Raw genomic sequence first — 17,515 nt, 5'->3', positions numbered from 1 at the left:
CGTGAAAGGTCGACATTCGTCTGGTGCCCATGCTCGCCGTGCTCTACCTCATCTCGCATCTCGACCGCGCCAACATTGGCAATGCCAAGATTGAAGGCCTCGCCGAGGACCTGAACCTCAATGGCGTGCAATGGAACATTGCGCTCAGTCTCTTCTTTGTTCCTTATATTTTGCTTGGTAACCGCCCCTTAATGCCTTCAGATTATACGTCCCGTCGTGGTGTACATTGAGGCGCAGCAATTGTGCGGTGGCTAACCCTTCCCAGAGGTCCCCAGCAACGTCCTGCTCAAGAAGTTCAAACGCCCCTCGGTCTACCTCGGCACCCTGGTTACCATCTGGGGCGTCATCATGACCTGTCACGGCCTCGTCCACAACTTTGCCGGCCTCCTGACCGTCCGCCTGCTCCTCGGCGTCTTCGAGGCCGGCTTCTACCCGGGCGCCGTCTACCTCACGACGTTCTGGTACATGCCGCGGGACCTTGCCGCGCGCATCGCGTGGTTCTACTGCACCTCGGCGCTGTCGGGCGCCTTCTCCGGCCTCCTCGCCGCCGCCATCGCCAAGATGGACGGCGTCGGCGGCTACGAGGGCTGGCGGTGGATCTTTCTGCTAGAGGGCATCTTCACCGTCGTGCTGGGCATCGCGACCTTTTTCTTTCTCGTCGACACCCCGGCGCTGAGTACCAAGTGGCTGGAGCCCGACGAGATCCGGTTCCTCGAACTGCAGAGCTTCATCAAGCAGGGCGGCCGGTTCGAGGACGAGGAGAAGGAGGACAAGTTCAAGTGGCAGGACCTCAAGGCCGTCGTGACCAACTGGAGGCTGTACATGCAGGCGTGGGCCCTCCTGGCGGCATCGGCCTGCAGTTATGGTAAGCTTCCCTCTCCTAACATCGTCACTCCCTCCCCCAAACCAGCGCGGCTGACGGCCACAGGCACAAAGTTTACGCTTCCGACCATCACAAAGGCCATGGGCTTCAACAACACGGCCGCGCAGCTCATGACGGTGCCCCCTACTTCTGCGGCGCCGCCTCGGCCCTCTTCTTCGCGCGCCTCTCGGACCGCTTCTACTGGCGCATGCCCTTCGTCGCCATCCCGCTCGGGCTCATCGCCGTCGGGTACGCCATCATCATCGCCCTCCAGGGCGACCTCTCGGGCCATATCGCGGCGGCCATGGTGGGCGTCATCATCACCTGCCTGGGCATCTACCCGATCCAGCCGGCGGGCTCGTCGTGGGCGGCCAACAACCTGGCGCCGGCGTCGCGCCGCGCCATCGGCGTCGCCTTCAACATCTGCGTCGGCAACATTGGCGGCATCATCGGCAGCTACATGTACCTCGACAGTGAGGCGCCAAAGTACTCGACCGGCTTCGGGCTGTCGCTGGCGTTTGGCGGCAGCGGCGTCGTTGTCGCGCTGCTACTGGAGCTCAGCTACAAGTGGGGCAACGCGAAGAAGGCAAAGATGTCCGAGGAGGAGATCCGGGCCAAGTACACGGAGGAGCAGCTGATGCATATGGGAGACAAGAGCCCGCACTTCAAGTATGTTTTGTGAGGGGCCGGTTGAGGATGGATGGAAGGCGAGGACGCAATATGGTTGCCCTTGGTTGGGGGATGCTGGTTTGAGGAGGACACAGTAGATTGTAGATATAAATGGCACGGCCAACCTGTTGTTACGTATGGTCAATGTTAATGCATTAATGAACAATATCCTTGTCTTGGCCAAGATTCCCGGCAACGTGAACAGTGGAATGCTACATGAGATGTCATGACTACAGAGTACTTATCACCGGACTGCGGTTCTACGGTGTGCTGAGAACAGTGGTTGGTTTCCTTCAAGAGTGTTAACACTAGTGGCCTTTTCTTCTTCTTGTGTTTTTCTTGACATGCCTCAATTACTACTCCTACTAAACCTAGTCATACCCGAACCCCTCTAGTCGCTGTATCAAACTCAGGCGGCCGAGTTACACGCACGTTGGCGCTTATGTAGAACCCGCACGTCCTTACAGTCGTAAGCCGTGCTGCAGTATACCGGGACTGCTGACTCGCTCTCGGCACATGTTTGGATTTCTTACCTCCGGCCGCAGCACCCGCCGGCTATGGTCGGACGACGCTTGATAGATCCCTCAATCTTTCATCCATCGTACAGACAGCATCTCAGCAACCGGGAGAGATGCGGAGCATGCTATGATACAGAGATCCGAGGCGACATCTTCCACCTTGTGGACTGATGACGAGGGAAACCGGGCAGACTGCCCTCCCCATCCAGAAATCCGCCTCCTCATCGGAACCCCCTCCCTCCCCCGGCTCAGCGACGGCTGTAAGTCAACAACCTGCAACCATTGGCTCCCCCGCTTCTACAGGCTGCGGGGAAGCCGCAGGCCCCTGTACCATGGTCCGTTAGGTAGTGTGCTTCCCCCAGCCGCCGCCCCTCTCTGCTCCAACCTGTCTTCCCCAGACAAATCCCCTCCGTTTTCCGTCGTTTTTTCTGTCGCGTCCCCATTCATCTCCTTTCTTTTCCGACTGTCCAACCTTTCCATCCCGTCCCCCGTTACTGCTAGCCTTTGTGGTGTTTCCTCACCGGCCTCGGCCCGACCCAGCCAAGACAGACTGGGGCCTGAAACTCCGTCCATTCCGCGTCCCCGGCGGTGGCGGCCATGGATGTCCCGGAGTTCCGTCGCCCTCTCCCCGGCCCGGCCAGCCCCGCGGCTCCCGATGTCCGTCGCTCCTCGGCCGCCTCGGCCGCCAGCCCGCGTGACATGTCGCGGAAAAGGAGCTTCAGTTCCGTCGACCAGCACTCGCCGCTCTCCGACGAGCTCGCCGGCTCCGCGGCCAACCGCCGCAAGGCGCAAAAGGTCAGCCGCGCGTGCGACTTTTGCAAGCAGCGTAAGGCGAAATGCAGCGGCACCATCCCCTGCGACAAGTGCACTCGCAAAGGTCTCACGTGTGTGTACGATGCCAAGTATTCCCGCGGGAGACCCCCGACGCCGCCGCCGTCGGCCGCCTGGTCGTTGGGGTCCAATGCCGCTTCTCACCCCGGCGCCGTGTCCGTGTCCGGGTCAGAGGAGCCTTCCGTACTGTACCAGACCACCGAAGCAGCCGAGAACAACGCTGCCTCGGTATCATCGAGATCGTTGCGTGGGCAGGTTCGTGAGAGTCAAGGCCCGGCATCGCGAGCCTCACCCGAGCTCGGCATGGCGGAAATCCAGGGTCAGATCTTCGACCCGACGTCGGGGGTGACGTTCTTGCACCGGGCGTGGAAGCGGCTGTCGAAACATGACAGCAGCATCGTCCCGGATGAATTGAGTGCCTCGACGGAGAGCCAGCCGCTCATGCTGGCCGGCGACAAACCCCTGCCGCCCATAACCGACGACGATGTGGCCAGGTTTTCACTCCCCGAACCCAGAGAGCTGCAGGACTTGCTGGCTTTGTACTTCGATGTGTGCATAGCGACATATCGCGTCCTGCATCGCCCGTCCGTTGAGGCCTGGCTAAGGGTCATGGTCGACAACCTCCGCCAGGGCAAATCTGTCTGGCAGGACCTCGGCCGCGGCAAGGCGTCCATCGTGCTCACGGCGCTTGCGGTCTCTACCGCACACCAGGAGAAGTCGAACGGTTTTCACTCGCCAGAGGACGAAACGCTGTCTCTAGCGCGGAGCGACCGGCTCTTTTGCGTCGCTCTTCAGCTGACGGAACGGGAGACCGGGCTTCCACGCCTCGAATCAGCACAGTCGCGCCTGATCCAGGTTCTCTACTTGCTCACCACGTCGCGAATGAATCGTGCTTGGTACATGTTTGGGAATGCTCTCCAGATCATTTCCGCCCTCGGGATGCATCGCAAGGCGGCGAAGAAACGACATTTGGCCGCGGGAAGCTCCGATTACATCCAGGCACAATGCCGTATGCGGACGTTTTGGACAGCCTACGTGCTGGACAAGTACCTGGGCGTGATTTTTGGCCGGCCAAGGCATTTCCATGATGACGATATCGACCAAGACTACCCCGACAGGATCGACGACGAGGATATGACTGCGCAAGGCCCCATTGAGCGAACGGAGGAGCATCCGGACTGCCATATTGATGCCCTGATTTTCCACGCAAAGTGAGCATCCTCAGGATCTTTGGCCTTCGTAATACTGACATACTGTAGAATCGCGCAAATTATTGGCAACACTTCGAGAGAAGTCTATTCCATAAAGCCCATCTCTGAGCGGGAGCGAGTGGCCGCCGCTCACCGCCTGAGCGAGAAGATCCACGAATGGCGCGCCAGTTTACCGCCGCATCTCGGTTCGATCCGGCCGTCGATGCTCATTCCGAGCTTCCGTCGGCAGGCGACGGTGTTGAAGCTGGCCTACTCGCACGCCATCATGCACGCCAACCGGTTGTTTCTCCTTGGCAACCTGAGCTCCGGCAGTGAAATGCAGATACTCGAGTGCATCGGAGCCGCCAGGACGGTGCTCGAGACTGTCGACGGCATGGCTGCAGAGGGACCCATCTTTCATGCCTTCTGGTGGACGCAGTACGTCACGTTCTGCGCGTTGTTGGTGACTTATGTCTGGGACATCCAGCAGAAACGAAGGGGGACCTTTTTCGAAGGAGAGAGCAAGGCAAAACACGTAAAGCTCATGGACTTGGCCGAGCGCTGTCAAACGCACCTGGCTCACGCCACGGCTTCAAACTCGCCGAGCCGTCGGTACGCCATCATTCTCGAAGAGTTCCGCACAGAAGGTCTTGGCCACATGTCACGGAAATCTCAAGTACCTGCACAACCGTCCCGGGTGTCGGCATCCCGCCCAGTTGGGCCTTCAGCAGAGGCCCAGGTACTGCCCAAGCAAAGTCATGGAAACGGAGCTGCCGCAATGGCTGACGGATTCGAATTCAACCCCGCATACGCTGACGAATCTGGAGCCGTTGACCTTATGGGCCAGGGAGACGCGGGGTTCCTGGGGTCCAACTTGTTGGATGAGTGGCAGACGACGGACTGGCTGGAGCTCGATTCATCAGCCTTTGGTCCATACATGGATATCGATGCAAATCCGCTGGCTTGGATGCCGGACATTGGTGGATAGTCTATATCTAACCAGTCAAAAGTCTATAACTGAGAAAATACAAATGTCTAAATAGTAAACTTTTTGAGGTTTTCAGGGCCCGTCTCTTGCGCGACACGCTTGACTTCCTCCTCTCCTAATTCCTGGAAAATGTCAAAGCCCCATCTCGTCTGCCAATTGAACCTCTTGTTTCTTTCGAGGCCGTTCAGCTGGTCAAAGACGTCTGCCGGCAACTCCTGGACTTTGAAGTTGGACTCTATTCGGCTGGGAGTGACACTCTTTGGCAGGACAACCGTACCGCGCTGGACACCCCAGGAAGCGAGAAGCTGGCCACCGTCGATGCCGAGCTTCTTGCTAAGCTCACCGACCAACGGATCGTCCACCGTTCTTGGCTCCCCGGTCTGGTTGTTTCCGAGAGGGGAGTAAGCCGCCAGCTGGATACCCTTGGACTTGCAGAAGTCCAAGAGGCCAGGCTGCTGCAGGTAGGGGTGTGCCTCGACCTGGTTGACGGCCGGCACCGTCTTGGTCTTGGTGAGGAGGTCCTCGATACGCTGCTTGGTAAAGTTGGAGATGCCAATGGCGCGCACCTTGCCCTTCGCGACCAGCTTCTCCATGGCAGCCCACGTCTCCGCGGGGTCGATATCAGCCAGCTCAAAGACACCATTTGAGTCAATGGGAAACCACTTGTCTGACGGCTTAAACGCTCTGAGGTCATGTCAGCGCCGGTATCCCGGTTATTTACATAGCTTATACGGGGCGGCTTACACTGGCCAGTGCATGAGGAACAGATCCAGGTAATCCGTGCCCAAATCCTGGAGCGTCTTGTCAACACCAGACTCGACGTCTTCGGGCGCGTGCTTGGTGTTCCACAGCTTCCCGGTGATGAAGATCTCGGATCGCGGCACGCCGCTCTTGCGAAGGCCCTCGCCAACTTCCGCCTCGTTGCGGTAGATGGCGGCGCAGTCAATGTGGCGGTAGCCGGAGCGCAGGGCGGTCTCAACAGCGCGTTCAACCTCGTGCGGCCCGGCCTGCCAGGTGCCGAATCCCACCGCGGGGATCTTTGCACCGGTGTTCAGTGTGAAGTGTGTGGTGAGAGGCATCTTGAGTAATACGTGCAGGGATGTTGTTCTCCGTAATTGAGTTAGTGAGGAGGAAGGGGGATGCACTCTATGACAAGCTGCCGGTATGATGTGCTAGAACAGGTGACTTGATGAAAGGACAAGCAGATAATAAATCGGCCTCAGCCACTCGAGCATTCTCATCGCCGACGGTAATTGTGGCACCTATGGAAGTCCATCATCACGGAGTTGCTCGTCGTGAGCGACGGATCCTTTTCCTTCAGTCCAGCCACATCCCGGTCGACTGCGTCCAAATCCGCTAGGTCGGCTTGCGAAATCCGCTATGCAGACCCAACACACGCGGGGAGACCGGATTCGCACTTCTCCACCAGCGGGGACCCTCCTCTAGGTTTCGTCCCGTCTCGATCGCCACCAAAGTGCCCACTCGACGCCTCAAGCAAGCGATCAGCAGGGCGGAGAACGGATCACCGGCAACGGAACAATGGCCGTCAAGCCAAGAAACGGAAAGCCCGCTTTCAATCTGTCAAAAGGATGAATCGGAGACGTAGCTTTACTTGAACACCGTCCCAACCAGACCCCATCTCACAAAAGCGAGGTGGTTTGTTGATAATAACCCAAAGTACTTCCACTTACTTTGGATGAACCACGTGCATCACCAACCGCCATGAGTCCTCCCTCTGTATATGGTCCTGCGAGCGCGACGCTCCCAAGCAGCTCCAGCTTGGATGCGAACCCCCTCATCAACTCGCCCGTTACGACCGTGCAGGACTTGGACAATGATGACAGCACTATCAAGACCGTCGACGAGCTGGTGCGCCGACGGGCCCGGGCCCATCCGGACCAGGTCATTGTCTCGTACCCCTCATCGGGCATCACGTATGTCAACTACACGATGAGGCAGCTTGACGTCTTTGCGTACCGCGTCGCAAAGTTGTACGAGCAGCGCATCCCGAGTCGGCTTAGCTCTGATGAGAAGCCTACGACTGTGGCCGTCCTCGGCCCCTCCAACTTTGACTACCTCGTCACCATGCTGGCCTTGACCAAGCTCGGCCACACAACACTGTTCCTGTCAACTAGAATCTCACAAGAGGCCATCGAGTCTTTAATTGGCGTCACTGGCGCTCAGTACCTTCTTGCCGACAAGAGGTATCTGGAGACGGCCGAGGCAGCCAAGCAGACCTTGCCGCATCTCGATGTCTTCGAGATTGCCGGCCAGTCGACATTCGATTTCCCCATCGAGTTGCATGCTGATACTCGTCTGGATTATGGACGTGACCTCTCGGTTGAGACCAACAACCTGATCTACATCATCCACTCTAGTGGTAAGTAAATGTCAGGTTCCTGAAATGAAGGTGTGCTCACCATCCTAGGCTCAACTGGTCTGCCCAAGCCCATCTACCAGACCCAAAAGTCTGCCATCCACAATTACTCCAGCAGCATGAACATGAAGGCCTTCATCACCCTGCCTCTGTATCACAACCATGGCATCTGCAACCTGTACCGGGCCATCTATTGCGGAAAGCCCATTCACCTGTACAATGCCGACCTCCCTTTGACGCGGGAGCATCTCACCAACATCATGCGCAAGCACAACTTTGAAATTTTCTACGGTGTACCGTATGCACTGAAACTCCTTGCCGAGACCGACGACGGCATGAGCCTGCTGCGCCAGCTTAAGATCGTCATGTACGGCGGCTCTGCCTGCCCCGATGATCTTGGCGACGCGCTGGTCAACAACGGGGTCAATCTGGTTGGCCACTATGGAGCGTGAGTTGTCACAACTCTTGAACAGTTGCACGCATCTAACTTTTCGCAGGACCGAAGTGGGACAACTCATGACATCTTTCCGCCCGCCCAACGACAAGGCATGGAACTACGTCCGCGAGCACGACAAGCTCTCGCCGTACCTGAAATGGATTCCCCGCGGGCCAAACTTGTTTGAGTGCTGCGTCCTGCCCGGCTGGCCTGCCAAGGTCGCAACCAACCAGGACGACGGATCCTACTGCACCAAAGACCTCTTTGAGCCTCACCCGACAATCCCCAAGGCGTGGAAGTACATCGCCAGACTCGACGACACCATTGCCCTCGTCAACGGTGAAAAGTTCAACCCCGTGCACATGGAGGGCACAATCCGCTCCAGCAAGAACGTCACCGAGTGCGTCATCTTCGGTGTCGGGCGGCCGTCACTCGGTGCCCTTATCGTTCCGGCCGCGACCCTAGCTGGTAAGACTGACGAGGAGATCCTCGAGGTCGTGTGGCCTGTTGTTGAGAGCGCAAGCAAGTCTGTCGAAGCGTACGCTCGTATTTCCAAGAACATGATCAAGCTGCTTCCGTACGACTGTGCCTACCCGCGGACTGACAAGGGCAGCGTCATCCGCCAGGCTTTCTACAAGAGGTATGCCAAGGATATTGACGAAGTCTACGACAATGCCGATGCCAACAGCGGTGACCTAAAGAGGCTGAGCATTGCCGAGCTGAAGGACTTCATCCGCGAGGGTCTCGTCCAGACGCTTGCCAAAAAGATCCAGCTTGACGATGATACCGACTTCTTTTCTCTTGGTCTCGACTCTCTTCAGGCAATCCAGATGCGCTCCGACATTCTGAAAACGGCTGACATTGGCGACAACAAGCTTGGCCAGACAGTAGTCTTCGACTACCCGTCGATCAACAAGCTGAGTGCGTACCTCTACAGTCTTGGCACTGGCGAGGGCGTTCAGGCCGAGATTCCTATCGAGAGCGAAATGAGTGCGCTCATTGAGAAGTATGGCGACTTTTCCCCCGCCGAGTCAGCCCCCAGATCATCCATCGTAAGTTTTAGCATACCCTCTGTCCGTACGTTTTGCCTCTAACCTTTGACAGGCCGTCACCGGTGCAACTGGCTCGCTTGGTGCCCACATCGTCACCAAGCTCGCCGCCAACCCTACCATCAAGACCATCTACTGCTTCACCCGCGCCAGCTCCGACGGTGACGCAGCCCGTCGCGTCAAGAGCTCGCTTATCCAGCGCCGCCTTTACCACGCGCTGCCCGCCTCCTCGCGCAGGAAGCTCGTTGCACTAGCCACCGACCTGGCCGATCCCAAACTTGGCCTCTCTGACGAGACTTACAGCCAAGTCAAACAGAATCTCCGTCTCGTTATCCACGCCGCGTGGTCGGTCAACTTCAACATGCACCTCTCGAGTTTCGAAAAGAGCAACATCGCAGGCGTCAACCACCTCATCGCTCTCTGCAAGGACGCCGGCAACGACGGGACAGGAGTTTCTGGGCCCGCGTCGTTCAACTTCTGCTCATCCGTCAGCGCCGTTGCCCGCGCCACCACTCTCCCTGTCCCTGAGGCCGCTCCCGAACTGGATTGGGCGCAGGGCATGGGCTACGCCCAGTCCAAGGTCGTTGCTGAGCATCTCTGCACGCGCGCTACAAAGGCTGGCATCAGGTCCCGCGTCTTGCGTATCGGCCAGATTATCGCCGACACCCAGCACGGCGTCTGGAACGTGACGGAGGGTATTCCGTTGATGCTTCAGACAGCCATCACCGTCGGGGCTCTCCCCAAGCTCCAAGAAGCCCCCTCGTGGCTGCCAGTCGACACTGTCGCCCAGGGTGTCGTAGACATTTCCCTCTCTGACGCCGATGGCGTCTTTGCCAACGTTGCAAACCCCAAGATGTTCAGCTGGACCAATGATCTTCTCCCCGCCCTCAAGACTGCCGGTCTGGACTTTGAAGAAGTTGAGCCAAAGGAGTGGATACGCCGTCTTCGTGCTTCTAACCCGGACCCAACTGCCAACCCGCCCATCAAGCTTGTCGATTTCTTTGCATCCAAGTACGACAGGGACGAGTTCGCACCGTCAAAGACCTACGCGACTGATAACGCCTGCTCGCTCTCGCCGGCGCTTGCCCAAGCACCTGTGCTAGACCAGCAGCTGGTTAACAACTTTGTCAGATACTTCAAAGCCAACCACTGGGTCAACCAGATCCAGAGCGCCACCAAGACGGTGGTCATGGTCGCCGGCCCCTGCGGTAGCGGGAAGTCGACGCTCGCTACGTCTCTGGCATCTTGGCTCAAGGCCCCCTTCATCGAGGGTGACTCGCTACACTCGAGGAACTCTATTGAGAAGATGGGAGGTAACGTTGCTTTGACAGACGAGGACCGCTCACAATGGCTGAACCGTATCGGTCAACGAGCGATTGAGGCGCTTGAGGACCTCGGCTACGACTCGGCTATTGTCAGCTGCTCTGCTTTGAGGAAGTCATACCGCGACACACTGAGAGGCATCATTGAGAAGCGGGACGGCGTGAGGATTGTTTTCCTTGACCTTCAGTGCAATCCAGACACACTGGTCCAGCGCATTAACGAGAGGAAGGATCACTACATGTTGGCAAGCATGGTCGAGGGACAGGTTGAGGTATACGAGGCTGCTGGTGTTGGCGAGTTGGATGTTCTACCCGTTGAGGCTGAGGGGACGCCGGAAGAGGTCTTTGAGGAGGCTAGGTGGCTGCTTGGACAGATCGGAGTAAATTAATCCCTTAAAATATAAGCATCGCGGCGTGGAATCGGCGTTTGGTATTTTGAGAACTAGGCTGGGTATAATAATCGACTTTCTCTATCAGAACAATGAAGACAGATGCAAAAACATCACCGAAACCCCCATCAGACCTCACGAGGAACCAGTGCTCATCAGGTGAGAAGGCGGTTTCCCGCAACAAGAGCAGAATCCCCCACGCTCCCGGTGCATGACCCATCTTGAGAAGTCTCCGCCGGCTTCTACTCCTTTGAATGTATAGGTGAAGTAAGATCGATACGTGATGCACGTGTGATTTTGGTTGTCTGCGTGTTTAGAATGCCGGAACTCTTCTCCGATGCTAGGGCAACCTCCGCAATGTCCTAAGCCCCCATGAGAACACTGCCATCGACGTAGTTTTGAGCAGTGATGGCAAAGATAGGTGCGATTTTGGTTCTGCTGTAGGTCTTTGAGAAGAATGAACAGAAAACTGGCGATTTGTCTCTCGTCGCTCTTGAGTTTCCGGAGCGTGTTTCGGAAGAGAAGGCCGTAGAGTGATTTGCATGTGAGGGCAAGGCACATGACGGACTCCGTGGGGAGATGTGAGGCTATTTCCAATACGATATCGGGAATCTGGCGGAGAAAGAGAGGGAGCTCCACCAGGGAGGGCATCTCGGGCCTGAGGGAGGCCATATCCGCTGAAAATCGCTCTGTCGTGGTGGCAAGGCTCGTTTGGACTTCTGAAGTGTTCTGATGATCAACGGTGACTCCGAACTGTCTGCGGTCTTCTTGGGGATGGCCGGGGTGTCCTATGGGCACGGTCAATGGCCGAAGCTGTCTTCTCGAACGTAAGGTCTGTGTTTTCTTCGATGATGCAACCCATTGTAGGATGCTTTGACACGCTCAATTTTTTAGAACAGAACGTGCGTATGAAAGCTTATGGTCTGTGTTTACCGTGGCCACGGAAAGGGACTGCAGAACCGTTGGAACCAGGGGCTTTGTTCTTTGATTCCATGGTCCTCTAACCAATTGGCACCACGATTTTACCGTATGACTAGGTTCTGATACGCCACGATTCCCAATTTATTGTCGCGTTCGCTGCAATTTCTGACTATATAAGACATATTGTGACAAAGCAAAGTGGATAATTTCTTTTATATTTCTGCTCGAATAAATGCATATACACTGGAGGAGATCAAAGTTCCACAAGCCCAAGCAATATTAAGGGTTGATTCGTAAGTAGAAATATCGAAGTAAAAAGACCAATAGTAATCGCTCCTCATAACACTATCTCTTCCATCGCCTGCATCTAATAGCTTGTGTATTTACCAGGTTTAAAGCAGACATCTCCAACACGACCTCGCGAGGTTATATTTCGTGACAAGGTTCTTCAAACAGGCAGCCGCACAGCAAATTTTCCAATATCTGCGTTGAGAAAGACATGAAGAGATTGCCGGACGACTCCGAAAATGGAATTCCGAATCTTGAGTACCAGGAAAGACGAGATATTGATGATGATGAAGGCGGCGGTGGTGGTGGCGGTATGCCAACCATCCATTATAAATTTGTGGAAAGGAACCGCATCCCAGGTCAACATACCTTGGCATCATTGCAGTGCTATAAACGGCCAGCCCAAACGTATTAAACTTTCCTATTTCAATGCTTCGATACTTTTGTTGTTTTCCAAGCATGCTGTTTGTTCGAATCAATCGGTCTCCTATGTTCTCGATGTGATACACGAAGAAGCAGCCGCTGCACGCACATTAAATTCACATTTATCGCTTGGGTTGGCGAGGATTTGCTGAAGTCTCTGATGCTTTTGACTTGGACTGGCCCATTAATTGACTCACGACTGCTCTAAAGTCGGGGGAGATAGTACACTTGTACTACTGTCCAAGGCAAGACTGAACGACACCGGCTTTTGCAGAGACGAGGAGATTGGTAGGGTCAGATCTCGAGAGCTGTGTTCCGCAAGGACAGACCTCGCTATGTCATTCTTCGCTTAAAGTAAATCCTCCTAGATTAAGACTTGCTGGTGAGTTTTAGAACGCTTCTTGGTGCAATTTTAGTAGTGCCTAGGCTGCTTTAGTCAAGCAAAGACACAGAAAGTACTGTCCTTCAAGTGCCGAAGGACCCCATTTTGCCAAGGCCTGAAATATCCATTTTAGTTCCCATCCATACTTCGAACTGTTATCTTCTGAGTTCTTTATTTAGTTGGTAGTGTGATTCAATGTATTTAATTGGTCTGTCCCGCTGAGGCTCAGTGGCATTTGATGGAACAATAAGCACTAGAGACTTGTGATGCAGAAAACAGGCAGCAAGGGTGTTGACCATTGGGTCTAAACAACAATTGCACAGCAAATTGAAATTTGCAAACGACTTCTTAATTCCTCTGAACTTCTTTTTGAATTTCCAGGGGGACTGGGGTTGAGAGCATTTGGATTTGAAAGTGAGATCTTGATAGACTCTAATCAAGAAGGGTTAAGCGTACCAGCAATTATCTTCCTAGTGCTGCTCAACTGACGTTGTCAGATGCTCGCTTATTGTTGCAACGATACAGCTGCAACCATCGATTACCATGAGTAACCCGAAATCTTGCCTGTAATTTTTGTTAAATAAGCCCGGCTTAAGTTTCCACCTTTGCCAGATCGCATGAGGCGAGGTTCGCGAAAATTTCGGCAGGTGGCGGAGGGTGATCGGGTGCAAATTAGTTCCGGAGATTTCCACAAGCCACAGAGTCGGAATCAATTTGGCTATGTGAACAGATGGGATTTCTCATCGTGCAAACTGATTTCGAAGCAACAAACAGTATAATAGCACATCATTGAACATGTGCTTGTTAAATTCAGCTATCAAAGGCACTTGCCATAGTTGTATTCGAGTATTGATTCGATTGATTCCTTGTACCAACAATTCAACATGCCTCAACTAGAGCAGGTGCTAGTTCATTTGCTCGACGAAACGGAGTCGAGCGCCGAAGCAGCCTATGGTGACTGTCACCATCACCATCACCACCAACACATCAAAGATCAGCTTGAAGATTTGGAACCCTCAAGTCAATTGCGACTACTCCAAAGACTCCTCTGCGTACGGCGACCAGAGCCCCCACTCCCGGAAGGTATCTTGAGCGAAATAGATTTGGTCTTGCAGCAGCAGGTGTCACATCGACTTCTCACATTGGCTGGAACAATCCAACCAACAATCACGACCAAGAGAAAAAATTCTAAAGTCACTAGAGTTACCCTTTGGCAAGGTGACATCACGACTCTCTCTGGTATCACGGCCATCACCAATGCCGCCAATGGCCAAGGCCTTGGGTGCTTCCAGCCGGCGCATCGTTGCATAGACAATGTCATTCACTCTTGGGCTGGCCCCAGGCTACGGAATGAATGCCACCAGATCATGGCTGCGAGAGGCCTAGAAATCGCACCTGGCGAAGCGATAGTCACTGAAGGATACTGCCTGCCAGCAAGTCATGTTGTACATACAGTCGGGCCGCAACTGCAGCGCGGCTCAAAACCAACGGAAACCGAAACTATGCAGCTCGCTCAATGCTATCACAGCGTGCTAAGTGCAGTCGAAACATTACCCGCAACTCCCGATGGCAGAAAAATTGTGGCCTTCTGCGGAATCTCAACCGGATTGTTTGCATATCCGGCACGAGACGCCGCAGCTGTTGCGGTTAGCGCGGTCGCAGATTGGCTCGAGCACCATGAGGATACAACCATTACGGATGTAATCTTCAATACCTTCACGGATGCGGATCATGCCATCTACAAGGAGGTCCTGGCTTCTCCTCTGCACGCATGGATGCGGTTGTGGACGACTCCACCGACAGGTGCACATCACCCGCCGCTGGTCCAGTGCGACTCGCTAGACCGCGCCAGGCATTGGCTCAGATCCGCGGATGCTGTCATTGTAAGCGCCGGTGCCGGGCTTTCAGCTTCCGATGGGCTGGATTACACTTCATCCGACCTGTTTGCCAAGCACTTTCCGGGCTTTCTGAAGTATGGCTTGCGAACTTTGTACAGTGTTTTCGGCTTCGCTGGCTGGCCGACAGAGCAGGTTCGTTGGGGCTATTATTTTACTCACTTGGCCATGATCAGATCGTGGCCGAGGTCCAGAATGTATCGCACCCTTATCTCGTGGATTGAGAAGTTTGGCGAGAATGCACACGTCAGAACATCCAACGCCGATGGTCTGTTCGTCGCCAACGGGCTGCCTCCCGAGAAACTTTCAACTCCTCAGGGTTCCTATTCCATCTTTCAGTGCCTAGCCAACTGCCTGCCTGAAGCTACGGTCTTATCTGCACCTTTGGTAGAGGATGCGCAGCCATTTTTGGATCCAGTATACCAGGTTCTGGTAGACAAAAGCAAGGTGCCCCTTTGCAGGTTTTGCGGCAGCAAGATGACCATTTGCGTTAGGGCGGGTGATTGGTTCAATGAAACTCCATTCCAGGATGGAGAGAAGAGATGGAAGGAGTTCCGTCGGAACCTACTGCGTGACGAGAAGAAGACGGCAGTGATCCTGGAGCTGGGGGTCGGAATGTCGACGCCGGGCGTATTGAGATGGCCCAACGAGGACCTCGTTATGAGAGGTGAAGGAAGAGTGAAGATTGTGAGGGTTGGTATGGGACCTGAAACGGCCGTCCCATGGAATCTGGAGGATGATGGGCTGGCGACAAGTATAGAAGGCGACATCTCAACAGTGGTGATGGAGCTAATGGGACAGAGCGAGAGTTGAGATGGAGCAAGCCAAAAAAACGACGGTTTCTTCTGACAAAGATCGGTCGAGGGAGTAGAGCGTCTCATCATGGGCGTCAGATGATGCGATGAATGTAAGCGATGAGAGTCTACCCGGTTGAGTTTTGACTCAGGAGCATCTCATAGATCACTGGTTAAAGAATCTTAATTCTTAATTTCAGAAACGTGCCTCACAAGATAGAAAATGTGGCGCTGCGTTCCGCCACCATTCGATAGCGGTGGGCGGTTCATAGCGAGACCAACTTGATTCGTCCCTCGCAGAACGCATGAACTCACGGATTAAGGCGGTGGATTCGCCAAACACAAGCTTTTGGGCCAAGGGCTACTACGAGAGGCTTGGAAACGTACACATCAGATTTACCATATACATGTACGACAGCGTACTCTTCGGAGCCACTTGCCATGACTAGCCCCGTCCCGTTCTGCCTTTTCTTGGCATACTATGCAACGCTCCGAGGCAACAACGCGCTGTAGTCTTGCTGTTCAGACCTTGCCTCAGTAACTGGGGCTCTGGGTCGGACGGGCTTTGGTTTTCTTGGCATCTTGGCAGCGCACATCAAACTCGCTTGCGGCGTCCGGGGCGCGTCAGGTCTCGTGCGGGCACTCGGCCTGGCGACTCGTGTAGCGCCTGTTGGGTCAGAACCTCCCCCCTCAACATGATCGAGGCTGGAGAAAGGTTCATTGCGATTGGTCTAACAAAGGTGATTGATCTACCGCAGGCATCACCGGCGCGGGAATGCAAATCAGTGTGTCTCCAGGCCCAGGAGAAATCAGTGTGGTGATTCCTGAGTCAGTGGGGCTTCACGGAGATCCTCCAGGCGGAATCAGCCGAGAAGGAGTGGGCTCGCCCAACTGATAGTGGGGAGAAGATTAGTTACAAGGCTGGCCAAAGTGTGTTAATGTTTGTCAAGCTAATCAACGAGTTTCTCGGTTCGTGTGTCAACCGGACGTCCCGGCTGCATGTCTGTATGGAATTAAGAACTGGACTCGGATGATGTGCGCCTCATGGCATAGAGGCGACTTCACACGAACCAGAATAGCCAACGGGCACCCTCTGTGTGTCCTATGCTCCTACGCAATCCTTGAGCAGACCCCCACTCCAGGCACGAGTGAGGCCTGCCCCGGTCCCGCCGTTGTACATGTTTCCGACATATAACCTCTTTTACCCAAGTTTATTTCTTCTCCACGCTTCTATTCAGGCGGGCTCAGGCCTGCCCCTGTTCCAGGTGCGCCGCGATGAGGCACGGACAAAGCGAATCGCGCTCAACGACTCAGCTGTCGCCCCCTTCTCCAAGGAATGGCTCCGACTGCATCGTTAGTCGCCTCTGCAAGATCCAAGCGCCACCCTCCCCTGTATCAACTTGCCCGTCCACACATTGCTTGCCCGTTTAAAATTGCCATGGTCGACCTCGGAGCAGCAGACAACCGACAGTCCCTGTCTAGGTCCTCCCATGATGATGCACCCGTAGTGCCCCGGATCTTGTAGCACCAGAGCGAGACAGCGACATGGCCAGTCCTGCTCAGTGCTGGTTCTCCTGCGGGCCACTAGGCGATCCACAGAAACGAGAAACGCCAGGTGGTGCATCGAGACGCCCGGAAACCCCCGGCGACTCAAAGCATTTTCCAGGGATCGAGCCCAGAGGTGAATGACGAGATCAACGAAACGATGCGCAAAACCTACCCGAATATGCGATGCCCGCGGCGATCGACGCACCCAGCTTGCCAGCCTCTCCCGGCTTGGAGTTTCTCCTCCTCTTAGACTCCTCCCCCCCTGAGTCCTGGCTGCCACCTCCTTGCCCCCCCAGGGCCTATTCGAAATAGTAGCGAATCTTAAGCTGTGTGGGACATTTTGAGTTGCCGATTCGAGCTTATTGGAGGACCAATAGGACACAAAGCCCGTCCCAGGACAGCGACAGGGAACGTGCAGGTTGAAGCTTGCCCTGGCGTACCTGGCACTAAGCGCTAGCTCCCGTCAGGTGGAATGTGTGCCGTTGCTGCGTTCTGCAGGGACTTCGCCACTTCACGGCTGTGAAGCCATCTGCAGGTCCAACTCAGTTATTCTTGCCCGCAAATCACACAACTGTTGAGCACTACTGACCTAGTGCCAGGATGACGGCGTGCATGACTTTATCAATATGACAT

General features: G+C 55.1%; 5 protein-coding genes across 5 annotated transcripts; 4 read left to right on the top strand and 1 right to left on the bottom strand.

Moving 5' to 3' along the window:
* Positions 1 to 29: 29 nt before the first annotated feature.
* On the top strand, positions 30 to 1,544 carry ColSpa_11703 (putative transporter; the record flags this gene model as incomplete). Its single annotated transcript, XM_049277915.1, has 3 exons — positions 30 to 177; positions 266 to 865; positions 991 to 1,544. The coding sequence occupies 3 exons, from the start codon at positions 30 to 32 to the stop codon at positions 1,542 to 1,544; spliced, it is 1,302 nt and encodes a 433-aa protein (XP_049133872.1).
* A 1,102-nt stretch (positions 1,545 to 2,646) lies between these two features.
* On the top strand, positions 2,647 to 5,058 carry ColSpa_11702 (activator of stress genes 1; the record flags this gene model as incomplete). Its single annotated transcript, XM_049277914.1, has 2 exons — positions 2,647 to 4,091; positions 4,140 to 5,058. 2 exons carry the CDS (start codon positions 2,647 to 2,649, stop codon positions 5,056 to 5,058), a joined length of 2,364 nt encoding a protein of 787 aa, XP_049133871.1.
* A 47-nt stretch (positions 5,059 to 5,105) lies between these two features.
* ColSpa_11701 (alcohol dehydrogenase [NADP(+)]) lies at positions 5,106 to 6,137 on the bottom strand (the record flags this gene model as incomplete). Its single annotated transcript, XM_049277913.1, has 2 exons — positions 5,106 to 5,742; positions 5,803 to 6,137. 2 exons carry the CDS (start codon positions 6,135 to 6,137, stop codon positions 5,106 to 5,108), a joined length of 972 nt encoding a protein of 323 aa, XP_049133870.1.
* A 643-nt stretch (positions 6,138 to 6,780) lies between these two features.
* Positions 6,781 to 10,631, top strand: ColSpa_11700 (non-canonical non-ribosomal peptide synthetase FUB8; the record flags this gene model as incomplete). Its single annotated transcript, XM_049277912.1, has 4 exons — positions 6,781 to 7,438; positions 7,487 to 7,883; positions 7,933 to 8,923; positions 8,976 to 10,631. The coding sequence occupies 4 exons, from the start codon at positions 6,781 to 6,783 to the stop codon at positions 10,629 to 10,631; spliced, it is 3,702 nt and encodes a 1,233-aa protein (XP_049133869.1).
* Positions 10,632 to 14,147: 3,516 nt separating this feature from the next.
* Positions 14,148 to 15,353, top strand: ColSpa_11699 (protein ADP-ribosyltransferase; the record flags this gene model as incomplete). Its single annotated transcript, XM_049277911.1, has 1 exon — positions 14,148 to 15,353. One exon carries the CDS (start codon positions 14,148 to 14,150, stop codon positions 15,351 to 15,353), a length of 1,206 nt encoding a protein of 401 aa, XP_049133868.1.
* Positions 15,354 to 17,515: the final 2,162 nt, after the last annotated feature.

The sequence above is a fragment of the Colletotrichum spaethianum genome, assembly GCF_022836535.1.
Source record: "Colletotrichum spaethianum MAFF 239500 DNA, contig49, whole genome shotgun sequence".
NCBI lineage: Eukaryota > Fungi > Ascomycota > Sordariomycetes > Glomerellales > Glomerellaceae > Colletotrichum > Colletotrichum spaethianum.
This window is presented reverse-complemented; position numbering and strand designations above follow the sequence as displayed.